Consider the following 13330-nt stretch of genomic DNA (forward strand, 5'->3'; position numbering starts at 1 on the left):
ATGGGTGGGAGGGTAGAGGTGCCTTTGGGCATTGTTGCAAAGAAAAGCCAATGCTCTCAAATGCATTGCTAGGGCAGGGCTGGGGAAGGATGGGTCAGGGAATTAAATTGGGCAAATTATGTCCCTAGGAAAGCTCTCTGCCCTACAGTCATAAAAGACAAAACACACATTTGCAATTGGCACTGTTATTTTATTAGTACGAGTATACTGAAACAATAAACTTGTACTGGTATACAGACAATTTCTTTAAAACAATTTTGTTCAAATTTTGAATCAAACATTGTTTTATTATAATAATGAAATAATTTCTACCTAGAAAACCTGCAAGCACCATCAAAGAAAGGGACCATAAAATTCAATAAACAGACGCGAGTGTATCCTACAAATAGACACACCACCATTAGAAAATAGAATATGAATTCTTCCATTTTTTAATATTTGTTTTAAAAAAGCTAGTGCAAGTACAATATTTTACACTGGAATTACAGAGAGTATGCACGCATATGGAAAAAAGTTCTCCTGTCACAATAAAAGCTCTTAACTATGTCTGTATGCACTTAAAATCTTCTCCTCTTTTCAATAAGGTGCAAAACGTTATTCCCTCCCTATTTTCTCCTTTGTACTGGCCATGTCAGCTCAATTTCTCCCCAACACAAAGCTGTGATATCCCTTTTACTGGGCCTACACTAGGAACGACACTGGAAGTGTGATTTGCAACAACCCTCATTAGTAATACTAGACAATTTAAAAAAAACTTACTTTAAAAACTACTGATGTTGAATGGCTGGACCTGACCCCGGCTCGGCCAAGCGCCGCTGCCAGCTGCTGCCGGGAGTGGTGACATAGCTAGTACAAAATGGATTTCAGTAGCTCACCCAAACTGAAAATGGTTGGGAAATTCCCCCACCCCCACTTTTGTAACACTGCAAAAAGAACAGTGTTCAACAAGTTAATACATTATTAAAAAAAAAAAAAAAAAAAAAAAGAGCAAATACATACATTAGTGAGTTTCAACATTAGCTGACTGTCGTGAAGAGTTGCATCTATGCCTTACCAGATTAGTAACCACGAAGCGCCTGCCCATCTGAGCCACCTGCAGCCACCCCTGGCCCATTTTTGCCCTCAGCTGCCCAGATCCAAACCCGGTGGACTGGAACAAGAATTCTGCAGAGCTTGTTCAACGGGAGAGTACCTGGGTCCTGGACTTTTAAAGCAAATGCCAGGGTGGAATCCCCTTGCCAGCAGTGTGAAAGGGCAGACCCGCACTGCCTGCAGAGCCAGTGGCCCCACCCTGGCTCCACCCTGGCTGAGGGTCTGGGTTCTGAAGCTTCTGCCCTCACCAATCCTGTGATACAGCAAGGACAGCTTCAACAAGTGACTCCACTCGCTGCAAACAACACTTCCAATGCACACCTACTGCGTGGTCAAGGGAAAGGGCTCAGGAGCTTTAACTGCTCAAAATAGAAACTAACAAAAAAGAAACAACCTTGGATGAAGCCTCCATAAAATCCTCAGTGGAAGACTTGCGTCCTTTCAGCTAACAACAAGAAAAAACCTATGGAAACCTTAGAGACGGTTATTGTATAAATACTACCTGTTGGCTGAATGCACTTCACCGTAACACAACTGGGGCTGGTTTCTGAGTGCCTGGGGGTCACTTGCACAGGGCAAGCATTCCCACCCCCTGTGCCTGCGGGAACCGAAGCTTGGGTCACCTCCGGGGAGGGGGATGGAAGCAGCCTGAAACTTTGCCCTCTCCACCCTGCCTCCAGCTGCCAGCTGCCCAGCTCTATCTTTGGACAGGAAAAGGATCCTCTCTTCAGAAACTGCTTCAGGATCCTCTCCTTTTGGCTTTTGAAAAACATCAGTCTCGCCATTGCTCAAGACCATCACTGGAACCGTGTGACTGTTCCTGGCGCTCTGGCAGCAGCAGTGGGAGAGCCGGGCAGTGACGGGCTGGAAGGCTGAGCCGCCTTGGATACCATTCTGCTGCTAGTGCTGGGCAAGAATACCTTGTTACAAGCACTTCTAGCTCAGGGTTGTACTCTTTGGATTTCATCTGGACAAGGAAGTGCTGAAAAAATGTGGAACAGCATCCCCAGAGAGAGAAAAAAATGGGACCAAAAGGCCTCAGGTGGAAACTACGCAGGCTGTGCTCAGCTGGCAGCAGCTCTCAGCCTGAGGGCTGCCAGCACCAGCAGGGTCCCCACAGTCGGGGCAGCCAAGCCTTGCCTGCCAGGGCACAGCCAAAGCCTCCCTCGAAACCAGCCTTGACCTCTGGGCTGCCAGGGGCTCCCTCAGCGCAGGTGGAAGAGACTTAAAGCCAAAATACAACTGGAGAGTGAGACTCTCATTTTGCACAGTAGCCACCCTTCGAAGTGCCCGGTAGCTGCACTCAGGAATTGCTGCTCCAAGGTATATTTTCAGCACAGGAATAAACAGTGTGACTCCATTCCCTAGAAATGGAACCCATGTAATATGAACAGAAAATTAAGCACAGTTGTTCTTTAAGAGCCTTTTAAGTAATAATTCTTCCTGGCCAGAGCCAATACAAATCAGATCATCTAGACATGACATTTTCTATATACAAAAAACATGTAACTTTCAACCTTTCTCTGCTTTTGTATTTAAAAACTTTTTTTTTACAAACAAGGTATGAAACTCACTGTTCAAACAGAGCCATCTCTTTTTCAAACACTGAATGAATCATTCCAACATTCATTTTTCTTTTGTGCAATTTTTTAAAACATTACCTGTACTCCTCAATGTGAGTGCTTCAAAAAAAGTTTCTATTTTTAATAAGCTTCTCAAATTAGGTTTACATCAAAAAATATTCCCACAAGGTATAGTGCTACAAGAAAAGATCCTATCAGTAAAGGTAACACATCTGAAGCGAGGTCGTCTATGTAAAAGAAATTGAACTCTGGAGTAGAGGTGTGCAACGCGTTTGGAATTTCCCTATGGGCACAAAGCAAGGCTGTCCTCAGGACAGGGAATCAAGTGGACATGTAGGCATACACGTAAAAAAATGCACACGTAACTTCTTGGTGTGCAAACAGACACTTCTGCCTGGGGGTGTGTGTGCACATATGCATATCTGCATCAACAAATTCTCATTTTGCTATGTATTACAAGATTTGGGAGAGTGGGAGGGTTGGAAAAACCAGAGAAAAGGAAATTACTGCCTCCACTCTGGTGGTACGTTCCCCTTGCTTTTCACATCAGCACTGGCCAGAGCCCACAGTGGACTCTGCTGCTACCTGTGATGATGGGGAGGGAAGAAATGGAAACTGTACAAGTGCATATCCCATTCTGCCATTTGTCAAGTTTCTGGGACAGCAGAAGTGCTTCAATGGACCAAATCCCCTCCACCTGCCCAAGGCTTCTGCCCTGGTCAACCCGGACATTTTTCCAGCTGCCCAATTAGCGTCAAGATCTGGCCCTAATTGAACCACACTTCAATTTCACAAAGATTTATACATGAGCTTTACAGTGAGCCCTGAGCAGCCTTTGCTGGCCAGCCCAGACCTCCCATGGGCACATGTATAAATGTTTGCAGAACTGGGTCCCATGACACACAGAGCATTGCACCAAGAGCCACCCTGAAACAACACTATTAGTGTTTACAAAGATTGAGAATTCAGTCTCCTTGACGCAGGCTTTTTTTCTTTTTCTTTAAGCAGTTGCAAGAATTAACAGAAATTCACCATTTCCTTTTTACTACTGGCAACACACTTTAAAGTAATATAAATCTCTGCAGAGAGTGTATTTTCATTATAACCAACAGCTACAGTTCATGCTGAGCCTGCTGCTTTTGTATTGCAATCTAAATGAGATCTACAAAGTTTAAAACCATGAGATGCAGGAAATCCAAACTTGTCTGTAACATTGTACATCCCTACTCCGGAGCAGTAAAAGTGCTGCTTCTGGTCACATCAGTGTACCACACATACACCAGCCCCATCCCTGAGTAAAAGGTGTGAAAGGTTTCTAAATGTTCCTTGATTTAAGGGAAACAAGAGTAGTGATGTCACTTCCCCATGCTGAGAAAATGACAGGAACGACAGGAACAAAGGGACAAAGGAATTAAAGGAATGAAAAAAGGAACGTGTGTCCCTCCCCTCCTCCCGAGGTCTGCATCTTCGAGGGAAAGCAAGCCTAAGGGCAAGGTACAAAATGGTAAAATAGGTCAACAGCGACTCCAATTCGGGTCTCGACCAGACGACTCAAGGTAAGTGACATCAAACTCAAATTCCCCACAATGCGGCCCAGACAAACTGAAACAATGCCTAAGTTAGATGCTATAAGGAACAGTCACTTTATATAGATAGATAGATAGATAGATAGATAGATAGATAGATAGATAGATAGATAGACAGACAGACAAATAGTTTTTTTTTTTTTTTAGAAATCCCTATAAAGAGGTTCTTGTTTTATTTTTCTTTGCCCTGACTAATTTCTTGGTGATTGTATTCATTTTGTTGTAAACTAAAGAGGCCTGCTACAAAAGGAAAGAAACAAAGAGACAAAAAGAAATCTGCTGTTAGTTACTATTGCAAAGCGGCTGCCATGCAGAGCAGAGGCAGAGGCTCCTCCTTTGGCTTCACCTCAGCATCCCCGTGCTTACAAGTGGTGTTTTGCACCTGCCCTGGGGATCGATGGCACTCCTGGGCCTGGGGCTACACTGCAAGGGATGCTCAGTGCCAGAGGGAGAGGCAAAGCCCTGCCTTGCAAAGGACTTGGCCCCAGTGGGAGCCAGCTTGTGTGCGTGTGTCCAGGCAGAAAGTGGCACTCAGCCATATGGTTGAGTGTCACCCTCTGCCTGGATGCCATGTAGACATGAATGCATCTCTTTTTTTGCCTTTCTTTTTTTTTCTTCCTGGATCTCTTTAAACAACAAATACAAAAAGGGTTCATGTTTCCCAGGACAAGGGATCTTCTACCCTTAATATGGTGTGAGTTTTTGGAGGGGGGAGGACAGGGAGGGAATTATTAATTGGGGTGGGGGTTGGGGGGCAGGTAGAAAGGCAGAAAGAAAGAATTTAAGAGACATAACCAGGGGAAATCAGAAGTGGGTATGAGATCTAGCTAACACCGCACAGGTGAGTCTAAGTTGGCACGTAAAGTATTGCACATCCTACAAAAGCTAAAGCACGGAAGGGGACATTGCTTGGAAAGAACCAGTTATTTCAGAAGTCCTCAGTCTGAAATACAAGCACAGAACTAATACATTCCTATTGCTCCAAATGTATTTTATTATTATTTTTTTTTAGTGTTAGTTGAATAGATCCAGTCAGTTTAATAGCCCCTGCTTCCTTATTGACCACAAATGTGTATGCGTATGGTTTTACTTGAGATTTCTTTTTTTCTAAGTACACGTGAAGTACAGAAATAGTGGTAAGACTGTGAACTAAAATCTGTAATTCTTTCTATTCCTTTACCATCAAAGCTTAAAAAAAAAAAAAAAAAAAACAGGAAACAAAATGAAACAATAAATTGCAAGTGCCCTGAGCAGAGTATATGGAAGATTAAGCAACTTCTCTGAGCAGAAATATTAACAAATAAGCACTAACTAAGCTGTGTGATTGTGAGAAGAAACCCACTCAGCTATTTGGTAGCCTGCCGAGAGGTTAATAAAATTCAAGGAAATTCAAAAAAAGTTTCAAGCTATTTTAAACATATTTCAACTTTTTGGTGCACCCCAGAATATGGTATAAAAACAATTAGGTCTGGTGTGAGCTAAATTTCAAGTAACAAGTAACAAAAGTCAAAGATGGGGTTTGGGGTTAACATTTCTTCTCTCAAAGAAAAGCACTGTATTTCAGGGGAGAGGGAAAACAAGACTTTAAATAAATTTGTTCACTTTAGGTTACTGTGTTTCTAACGACAGACTTTGATTTCCTGTTCTCCCTATGAGTACAGCTTCTTCAAAACTACCTGAAGGATGTGAACTCGCCAACCAAAAATGACGACACGAACGCATGCTCACAGAGGGCCCGAGTGCGATCCCACTGAAATCCCACTGGTACCTCCCCGAGGCTTGTGCAGGAGGTTGGGTGCACAGCACCTCAGAGGATCCGGCCCTACCTGGGGAAAGAAAAGACTGAATGCATGAATCCCCCACTTCTACTTGGTTTATACCAAACTCCTGAAATGTCGCCTTTCCAATGGAAAACAATGCAATTAAAATAACAAATAATAATAATAATAAAAAAATAAAATAACAATAGGTTTGTTTTCAAAACAAACAAACACCTTGCTTACTTATAGAAATGTTTTTTTTTCTGGAAAACTCTCTCAGCAAGTCTGAAGAAAAATTCTCAGAGGTGTCCCGGTAGGACCTGGTTCTGTGTGGCCGATAAGGTAGAAAGACCGAAAATGAACTCTGAAAGGAACGTAACCCTATGAAATGGCCTAGAGCGTAGGCAGGTTAGTGAGTAATTGCTACATTTGTTTATGCTCTTTCAGACCCCCCCACCCCACAACATTATTAGGTAAAAACTGCAGGAATACCACACAAATGATAAACTCAAGATGTGCAAATTGCAAGATTCTTTAAAGTCCATCTTTTTCAAAAACACTGGACAATGATTTTTCCTCTTTCCTTTCTCCTTTATCTTATTTTTTTTTATTATGTCAGCTCGCATATGCCTTTAACTCTTTCTCAAGCATTAAAGTTTAAAAAGTGCCTCCTAATAAGTAGTCCTTTGTGGACAATGACTGTCACATACTAGTTCAATAATTCACATTCATCCCTTTGAAACCACATTAAAACTTTCAGCATCTTGCCTGTGAGAAAACTTTACATAGTTGCATGTAGTTACAGTGTTGAAGAGATTTGTTTGTTTGTTGTTGTTGCTTTCCAAGCAGGTTAAAGTGATATACAGTACGTACTGAGTGTTAGACCAGGATGCTCAGCAATAAAGTGTGAACAGCATTTTAAGTGCTTAAAGACATTCTAGGTTCATCTTCAACAGCGGATTCCTGTGTCACACACCGCAATTTGAAAGAAGTGGCACCAGTTGTCCATAACCATGAACTAAAACCAGTACTAGAGTTAAAGACAAAGATTTGCAACCTAACTGCAAACGATGGATGCCTGTGATCTCAAAGGGGCAGTCTGCGTCTACCTTGTGGAAGCAAATGTCAATGGCATAACCCGGTTGATTTGTCTAACACTGCACAGAAACAGGAGTGAGCTTGAGCCAGGCACATCTGCAGAGCCAGAGGCTTCCTCGCACACCCACACACACCCATGCCACACACACACACACACACACACCCCCCGCCCTCAAGGGAAACCCTGCAGGGCGACCGGCGCGAGGGTCCGTACAGCCTCGTCGTCGCTGACTCCGGGCAATGGAACTGCACTAGCAAGCAGAAAGGAAATGTGGTGTGGCAGTTTGCTTGAGGAATAAAAATCAGTGCAGTCAGACCCCATGGGGGAAAAATATATATATACATATACACACACACAAATTATATATATATATATATATATATATATATATACACACACACACACACACACACACATATATATATATATATATATATATATATAGCAGAGCCTTGAGTAAGAGTTGGCTTGTTGTTGAAAACATCAGAGACTGTCTGATCCTTTTCAGTAACACACCCAAGGATTGGGTCCTCAGCATCCACCTGGGGTGAGGAAACCTCATTTACCAACCCGCCAGAGCCTGGCCGTCCTGCCCTGGGGCCTGGCACGCATCCACACACATACACGCACATGCACCCCACATTTGACACACACCTCTGCTACAGTTCCCTTCTCCTCACCTCCCCCCCAAAAAAACTAGAACAGGAACCAGAACAACAAAACAAACACCAAAAAAAAAAAAAAAAACAGTGACAAAAAGGAAACAAAATCACAGCTGGACCCTGTCCTACACGAGGTGTTAGAAAACAGGAGCCATGACAACACATTCATTTCCACTAAGGGTGTGTGAAGCAGATACTGCCCCTTCTGTAACTCTCGATAAACCTAGTCACCGACAAACACTTGTGGAAAAACATATGCACCAGTCTCCTGCATAATACCAGCTGCAACTATAACAACAAGGTTATAACATAAACCTAAAATAAGATGATAACATGTAAATACTGGGTTATTTAGTCTACAGTACAGTAATCTGGATAAAAATGACAAGGGATAGCCTAATTTCCTTTCCCCAAACAACTTTTACTTTCCTACGTTGGATCGACCTTCAATGCAAATCTTAACCTCCTGAGGAATAAAAGAAGGCTTGGGAAGAGTCAAAGGTGGCTCCTCTTCTGATTTCTCTAGTTTTCGTGTTTCGGGGGCTGACCACCTCCTCTTCCTTGTTGCTGGGGGCTTGCTGGGTTCTGTTTTGGTGAGCAAAGGTGCTGCAGGCAATCCTATTTTGTCCGGAAACTTCAGTTCACCGTTCTCAGCTAACATCTGTGCGCTTCCCTGATTAATCCCATTTTCCTGCTCCGCATACCTGTGTCTACTTCCAGCTAGACTGTCATTCTTTGAATGCTTCAGCAAGATACTAGCTGAGTCCATGGGCTGGCCCTTTTTAATAGAGCCATTCTTCAGGTTCTTGAGTGTGAGCGATATGCAGACGTCCCCCACTGAGAGTTTGGAGCATGGCAAATCAAAGAGCTGGTTGGTTCTTTCAGGGCAGCAGGATGACCAGCCTTGTCCAAATACAAAAAAAGGATATTCTACCAAGACTTCCACGCTGACCTGCAGAAAGAGACAGGACAACATAGGGAGACAGAGGGAGAGAGAGGGGAGAGCATGAGATCACTCCATGAGCCCTCACACATGTGCAGTGCTTGCCACAGGGGAAAGGGATAGAGCTGGAACTGCAAAGGCAATATTCAGTTTCTGCAAAATCAGAATATTGGTCACCAGACTTCACACCAGCTCTTAATACTTTCTCTGAGCTCAGTATTTCATAGCACAAACTTCAGCAGGAATCAAGCTTTACCTTTATCCAGCCATTCAGACAGGTGTAAGAGTTAAAACAGCTTTAGTGTCTGGCCAACTGTTTCCTACCATCCCCTTGTGGTACCTAGAACCTGTAATTCAAATCTAAAGACCCTTTCCAACCAGAGGATGGCTCAAGAAAAGCTCTCAGTTCTGACATATGATTTCCTAAATGATCACAGGAATGTCATCCTGACCTCTGTCTGAACAAGCACTCACTAAGCAGCGTGAAAGGATGAAGGTACTCTGCCAGGGGAAGGCCATGAGCACATACAGAGTTGTAGCCATTAAGAACAGCAAGTGAGAGCCTGCCTTCCCCCAGCAATCTGTTACCAGTCCAGTTTCTTCCCTTCTCACACCTGGTCTTCCACTCTGCTACAGAGTTTATCTCCTGCACTTCCTCAGGGAGGTGGTTGTCCCTCCTACTCCTCCTGCGGTTCCGGCACTGTCTCCTCTTCTGCACCATGTTCCCTTTCCCTCTGCTTCACTCCACTTTAAAGACACATCTGGTTAGGAATCCTACCTAACTATCTGTGGGGAGCTGCCATGGCCTGAACAGACCAGCAGCGGGTTCCCCCTGCTCCTTGACCTTGCAAATGCTGGGCCTTGAGGTCCCAACATGATAAAAAACACCTGATAAAAACATGATAAAAATGGCTACTTATCTTTGCACGTGGTAGCAGTCCAGCACTCTCAGCAGGCTCAAACACTTGATGTGGACTCATGTGATTCTCAGCTCATGGGGCTGCCCCCCTCCCTCAGCACACTAACAAAGAGAGGAGGAAATTCTGACTAATACTTCTTGAAAACTTGGCACGTGTTTTTAACTGCTGCCTGTCACACCAGTGAGGTCTGCAGCTGTAAGAGGCTGGCTTGTGCTGAAGACAGAAACCCACTGCTCTTCTCCCATGGTCTCAATGTCCTCTGGAGCTCTTCTCAGGCATGGGGGCAGGATCCCACTCTGATGGTGTAACCCTCATTTGGTAGGGGCAAAAGGGTAGGTCAGCTGAATACACATGCTCACCTCATTTCTGAGCCGTACAGCAGGCATAGACCATAAAAGCTGCCTGGAGAGTCTTCCCTCTCCAGGACCACTTAAGAACATCACAGCAGGCTTGTGAAACCACCTCTCACCTCTGGGAATGAGTAACACTGTCACACCATTAAAAATGCATTTTGACACAGAAGCAGCTTGAGATGCACAGTGCACTCCAGTGTTCCAACACATCTGTTCATAATGTTAAGTGTGAACCTTGAGATGAAGTTGCATGGTCTCACAGAAGAGGTTGGACTCTATGGAAGCACTGCCCCCAGCAGCCCTGTCCCTTCTCTGCTAGCACTGCCACCCCCACAGCTGCCCTTCTTGCAAGCAGGGCTCCCGGTAGTGCCTCTCACACCCCACCAGCTCTACAGCCCTTCTGGGCAAGAAGACTTGCTCAGGAATGTCTGACAGGTCAGAGATAGATGCTACAGAACCAGGAAACCAATGATTTCCACTGGATGTTGATGGTGCCTCTGACTACGTGTATGCCATGCACTAGCAGCCAACTCCTGCTGAAAAAAAATCAACCCTTCTGTTGAAAAAAGCCTAATTGAGTCTATAAATATATGCTATGCTCTTCTGCAACTAGGCCAGCAGATAACACTGCATCCATTATCCTGCCACTCCACCTGCCCAACACAGTAAGCCACTGTACAAGGAATTTCAAGAAGTGTAAAATACTACATCAATTTTCGTCATCTTAAACCTTTTTCAACCAGAACTATTTGCCAACAGTCAAACTACACACACTGCAACAGTGGAAATTGATCTGACTCAAGCCCTGGTTTAAGCTCAAACTATGGAGAAAGTGGGGTGAGGTAACCATGAAAGCCCCATCCCTTTATGTCACTGGATAGAAACACTCCAGATTCAGGGTTTGCAGAAATATTTGGCCAGAGCTTGAGATCCTATTCCATACATACGCATCTCAGTTTAACTGGAGTCTAATCAGAAGTGCTGAGTATCTAGCATCTCCCATGGACTTACATGGAAACTGCTTTCTGCACAAGAACTGCAGGCTGTCTCCAGGCATGGATCATCTGGTGGACACAGCTTTCTCCTTTATATTGCTTTTTCTCACCTCTTTTTTTCTTCCTGCTTGCCTGTTGCATTCTTTTCCCCTTTCCTTTTCTACTTTTCCATCCTTGTCAAAAGATATTTGTATCTGTGGGAATCATATTTGGTTGTGTGCATCATCCTCACCAACACAAACACAAGTTCGTCTTAATGTCAACCCACTTCCACCACACATTATGCTTTTTTTTTTTTTAAATGTAGTATCCCAAACACTTGCCTGAAGGGTTGATCACTGAAACAGTTACCAGAATTAGTGGTGGTGATCATGAACAACACCACAGATGATGGAATGCTAGAATCCTCACAATCTGGTCACACTGTGCATGTACCACTTTTGATTTGAAATGGGCTCCCTCATGGATTATCAAGCCCTGTTTTATCTGTCTGCTTCTGGATTCAGCTAAGGAAGGATTGGAGGCAACCATCCTCTAAAAACAAGTTAAAGACCTTTGAAGTGTGAAAGTTCAGTTAAAACACCCCCATAAATTTTTTTCTGCTCACTGCATTAAAACACAAACCCCCTTATTTTAAAAGCTTTCCCCCGACACCCTAGTATTTTGCCACAATTATTATAGGAGAGAAGGAAATTTGGAACTTTCCTACCTGCTAGTAAGAGGATAAAGTAAGAAAGAAACATGTTGGTTCTTCTCAAAGCATACTGAGGCTCTATTGCAAGCTACATTTATATTTATATTTGTTAACTGACTACTGAAAGCAGCCAAAACTCTTCAGTGCAGCCACTGAAAACTGAAATTTTCTATAATTTTTTCTATAACTTTGTAATTTTCATTTCTCAGCCAAACTCAATAGGCAAGACAGACTTTAGACAGCTTAAGAAATCCCAGCTGGAGCTGGAATACAGATACTAGGGGCTGGAAGATCTAATGCCCAGGAAACTTTGGTCTTGGGCCTCACTGCTGCAAACAAAATAACAAGCACGAAAGCAAAAGGTTCCTAATGAAAGTGGTTCACGTGAAGAATATTATAATAAATGTAAATATACATTTTCCAATTAAGTGTTTTTCTCCATAATGTTATTAAAATGTGATGAAACTAGGAGTGGCAGGTTGGAAACAAAGAGAAGGAAGCAGTTCTGGAAACAATGTGCAATTAAGCAGCAGAGCTCTCCACTGAAGGCCTTGCTTTGGGTGCTGAAAGGCTCCTCGGGCCCAAAAAACAACTGGGTGGATTCACAGAAGAGAAGCTCTCCTTCTCACAGAGAGAAGCCTCTGCAGTGCCATGCACACAACCTCCCCTATTCAGAAACTTCAGGACTTGTAATGTTCCCCCTGCACTCCAAAGCCTTCACAAGAGGGGATTTCCTGTAAGGGATTTCTGGGGCTGTAGGCAGCACCTTGTGCCACAGAACTACTCTCCAGAACATGTTCTGACTGGGCACCCCCCCGGGGCTTCATCTACCCAATTCAGTCCACCGTTACTATAGCAAAGGCCGGCAGGGCTGGAACTGCCCTCTGCAGCCACGCAATCCCGTAATTTCTCATGAGAAGCCGCCTCTCGTCCAGCAGAGCACAGGCTGCCGCCTTTATCACATGAGCTGTGTCATCTGCTGCACTCCCAGAACTCAGTAACATGAGGGCAGACCACAGCCACCCATCACTGGAGACAAAAGGACTTACTGTCCTGTGACCAGGGGACACAGAGATCACATGAGGGGAAGGCTGGGAGAGATCTCCATCTGCAGCACTGAACTGAGTCAGCATCTCTTTCTGTGTCTATTACGGTGTCCAAGATAATGAAAGAGGAGCTCAAAGAAAAAGTAACCATTTGTGTGTGCATTGAAAGATGTAAGAGAAAACTGAACTAGATGATGGTCTAAAATCATATGCACTAAACTAAACTAGTTAGGGCTACTAACTGCATGCTCTAATGGGACTTTCCAATCTCTAGTGCTTATGATTCCAGTTTTGTATTGTTGTTTGGGGTTCTTTTTAAAGAAAATTAAGAACTGTATGCTCATGTTTTCCATTTAATCTATACTTTAGAAATTATTAGAAACTGAAGTGTAGCATTTCAGAGAACTTGTTTTGTATAGCCTGTGTGCTTTGACCTTAACATCAAGAGAGGTGAATTGCTGGCTTCTGTGTTCTCCTGGCAGCAAAAGGATGGACAGGTAATAATGATGAAATTCCTATTACAAAAATAATATGAGGAATTCCAAAAACATGTAGATCCATGGGTCTATATGAATGCACCTTGAATGCAGAGCAGTA

At 43.6% G+C, this 13330-nt stretch overlaps 1 protein-coding gene across 17 annotated transcripts in view; it reads right to left on the reverse strand.

Moving 5' to 3' along the window:
* Nucleotides 1-169: 169 nt before the first annotated feature.
* The window catches only part of ATXN1 (ataxin 1), a 367335-nt gene continuing 354174 nt past the window's right edge, over nucleotides 170-13330 (reverse strand). For all 17 annotated transcript variants that reach the window (XM_077785675.1, XM_021553039.3, XM_031503950.2 and 14 more), the window contains one exon: nucleotides 170-8734. In XM_077785675.1, coding sequence (XP_077641801.1) covers nucleotides 8204-8734 — 531 coding nt within the window. In that variant the 3' untranslated portion in view covers nucleotides 170-8203. The remainder of the gene's footprint in view (nucleotides 8735-13330) is intronic.

Source organism: Lonchura striata, chromosome 1, assembly GCF_046129695.1.
Source record: "Lonchura striata isolate bLonStr1 chromosome 1, bLonStr1.mat, whole genome shotgun sequence".
NCBI lineage: Eukaryota > Metazoa > Chordata > Aves > Passeriformes > Estrildidae > Lonchura > Lonchura striata.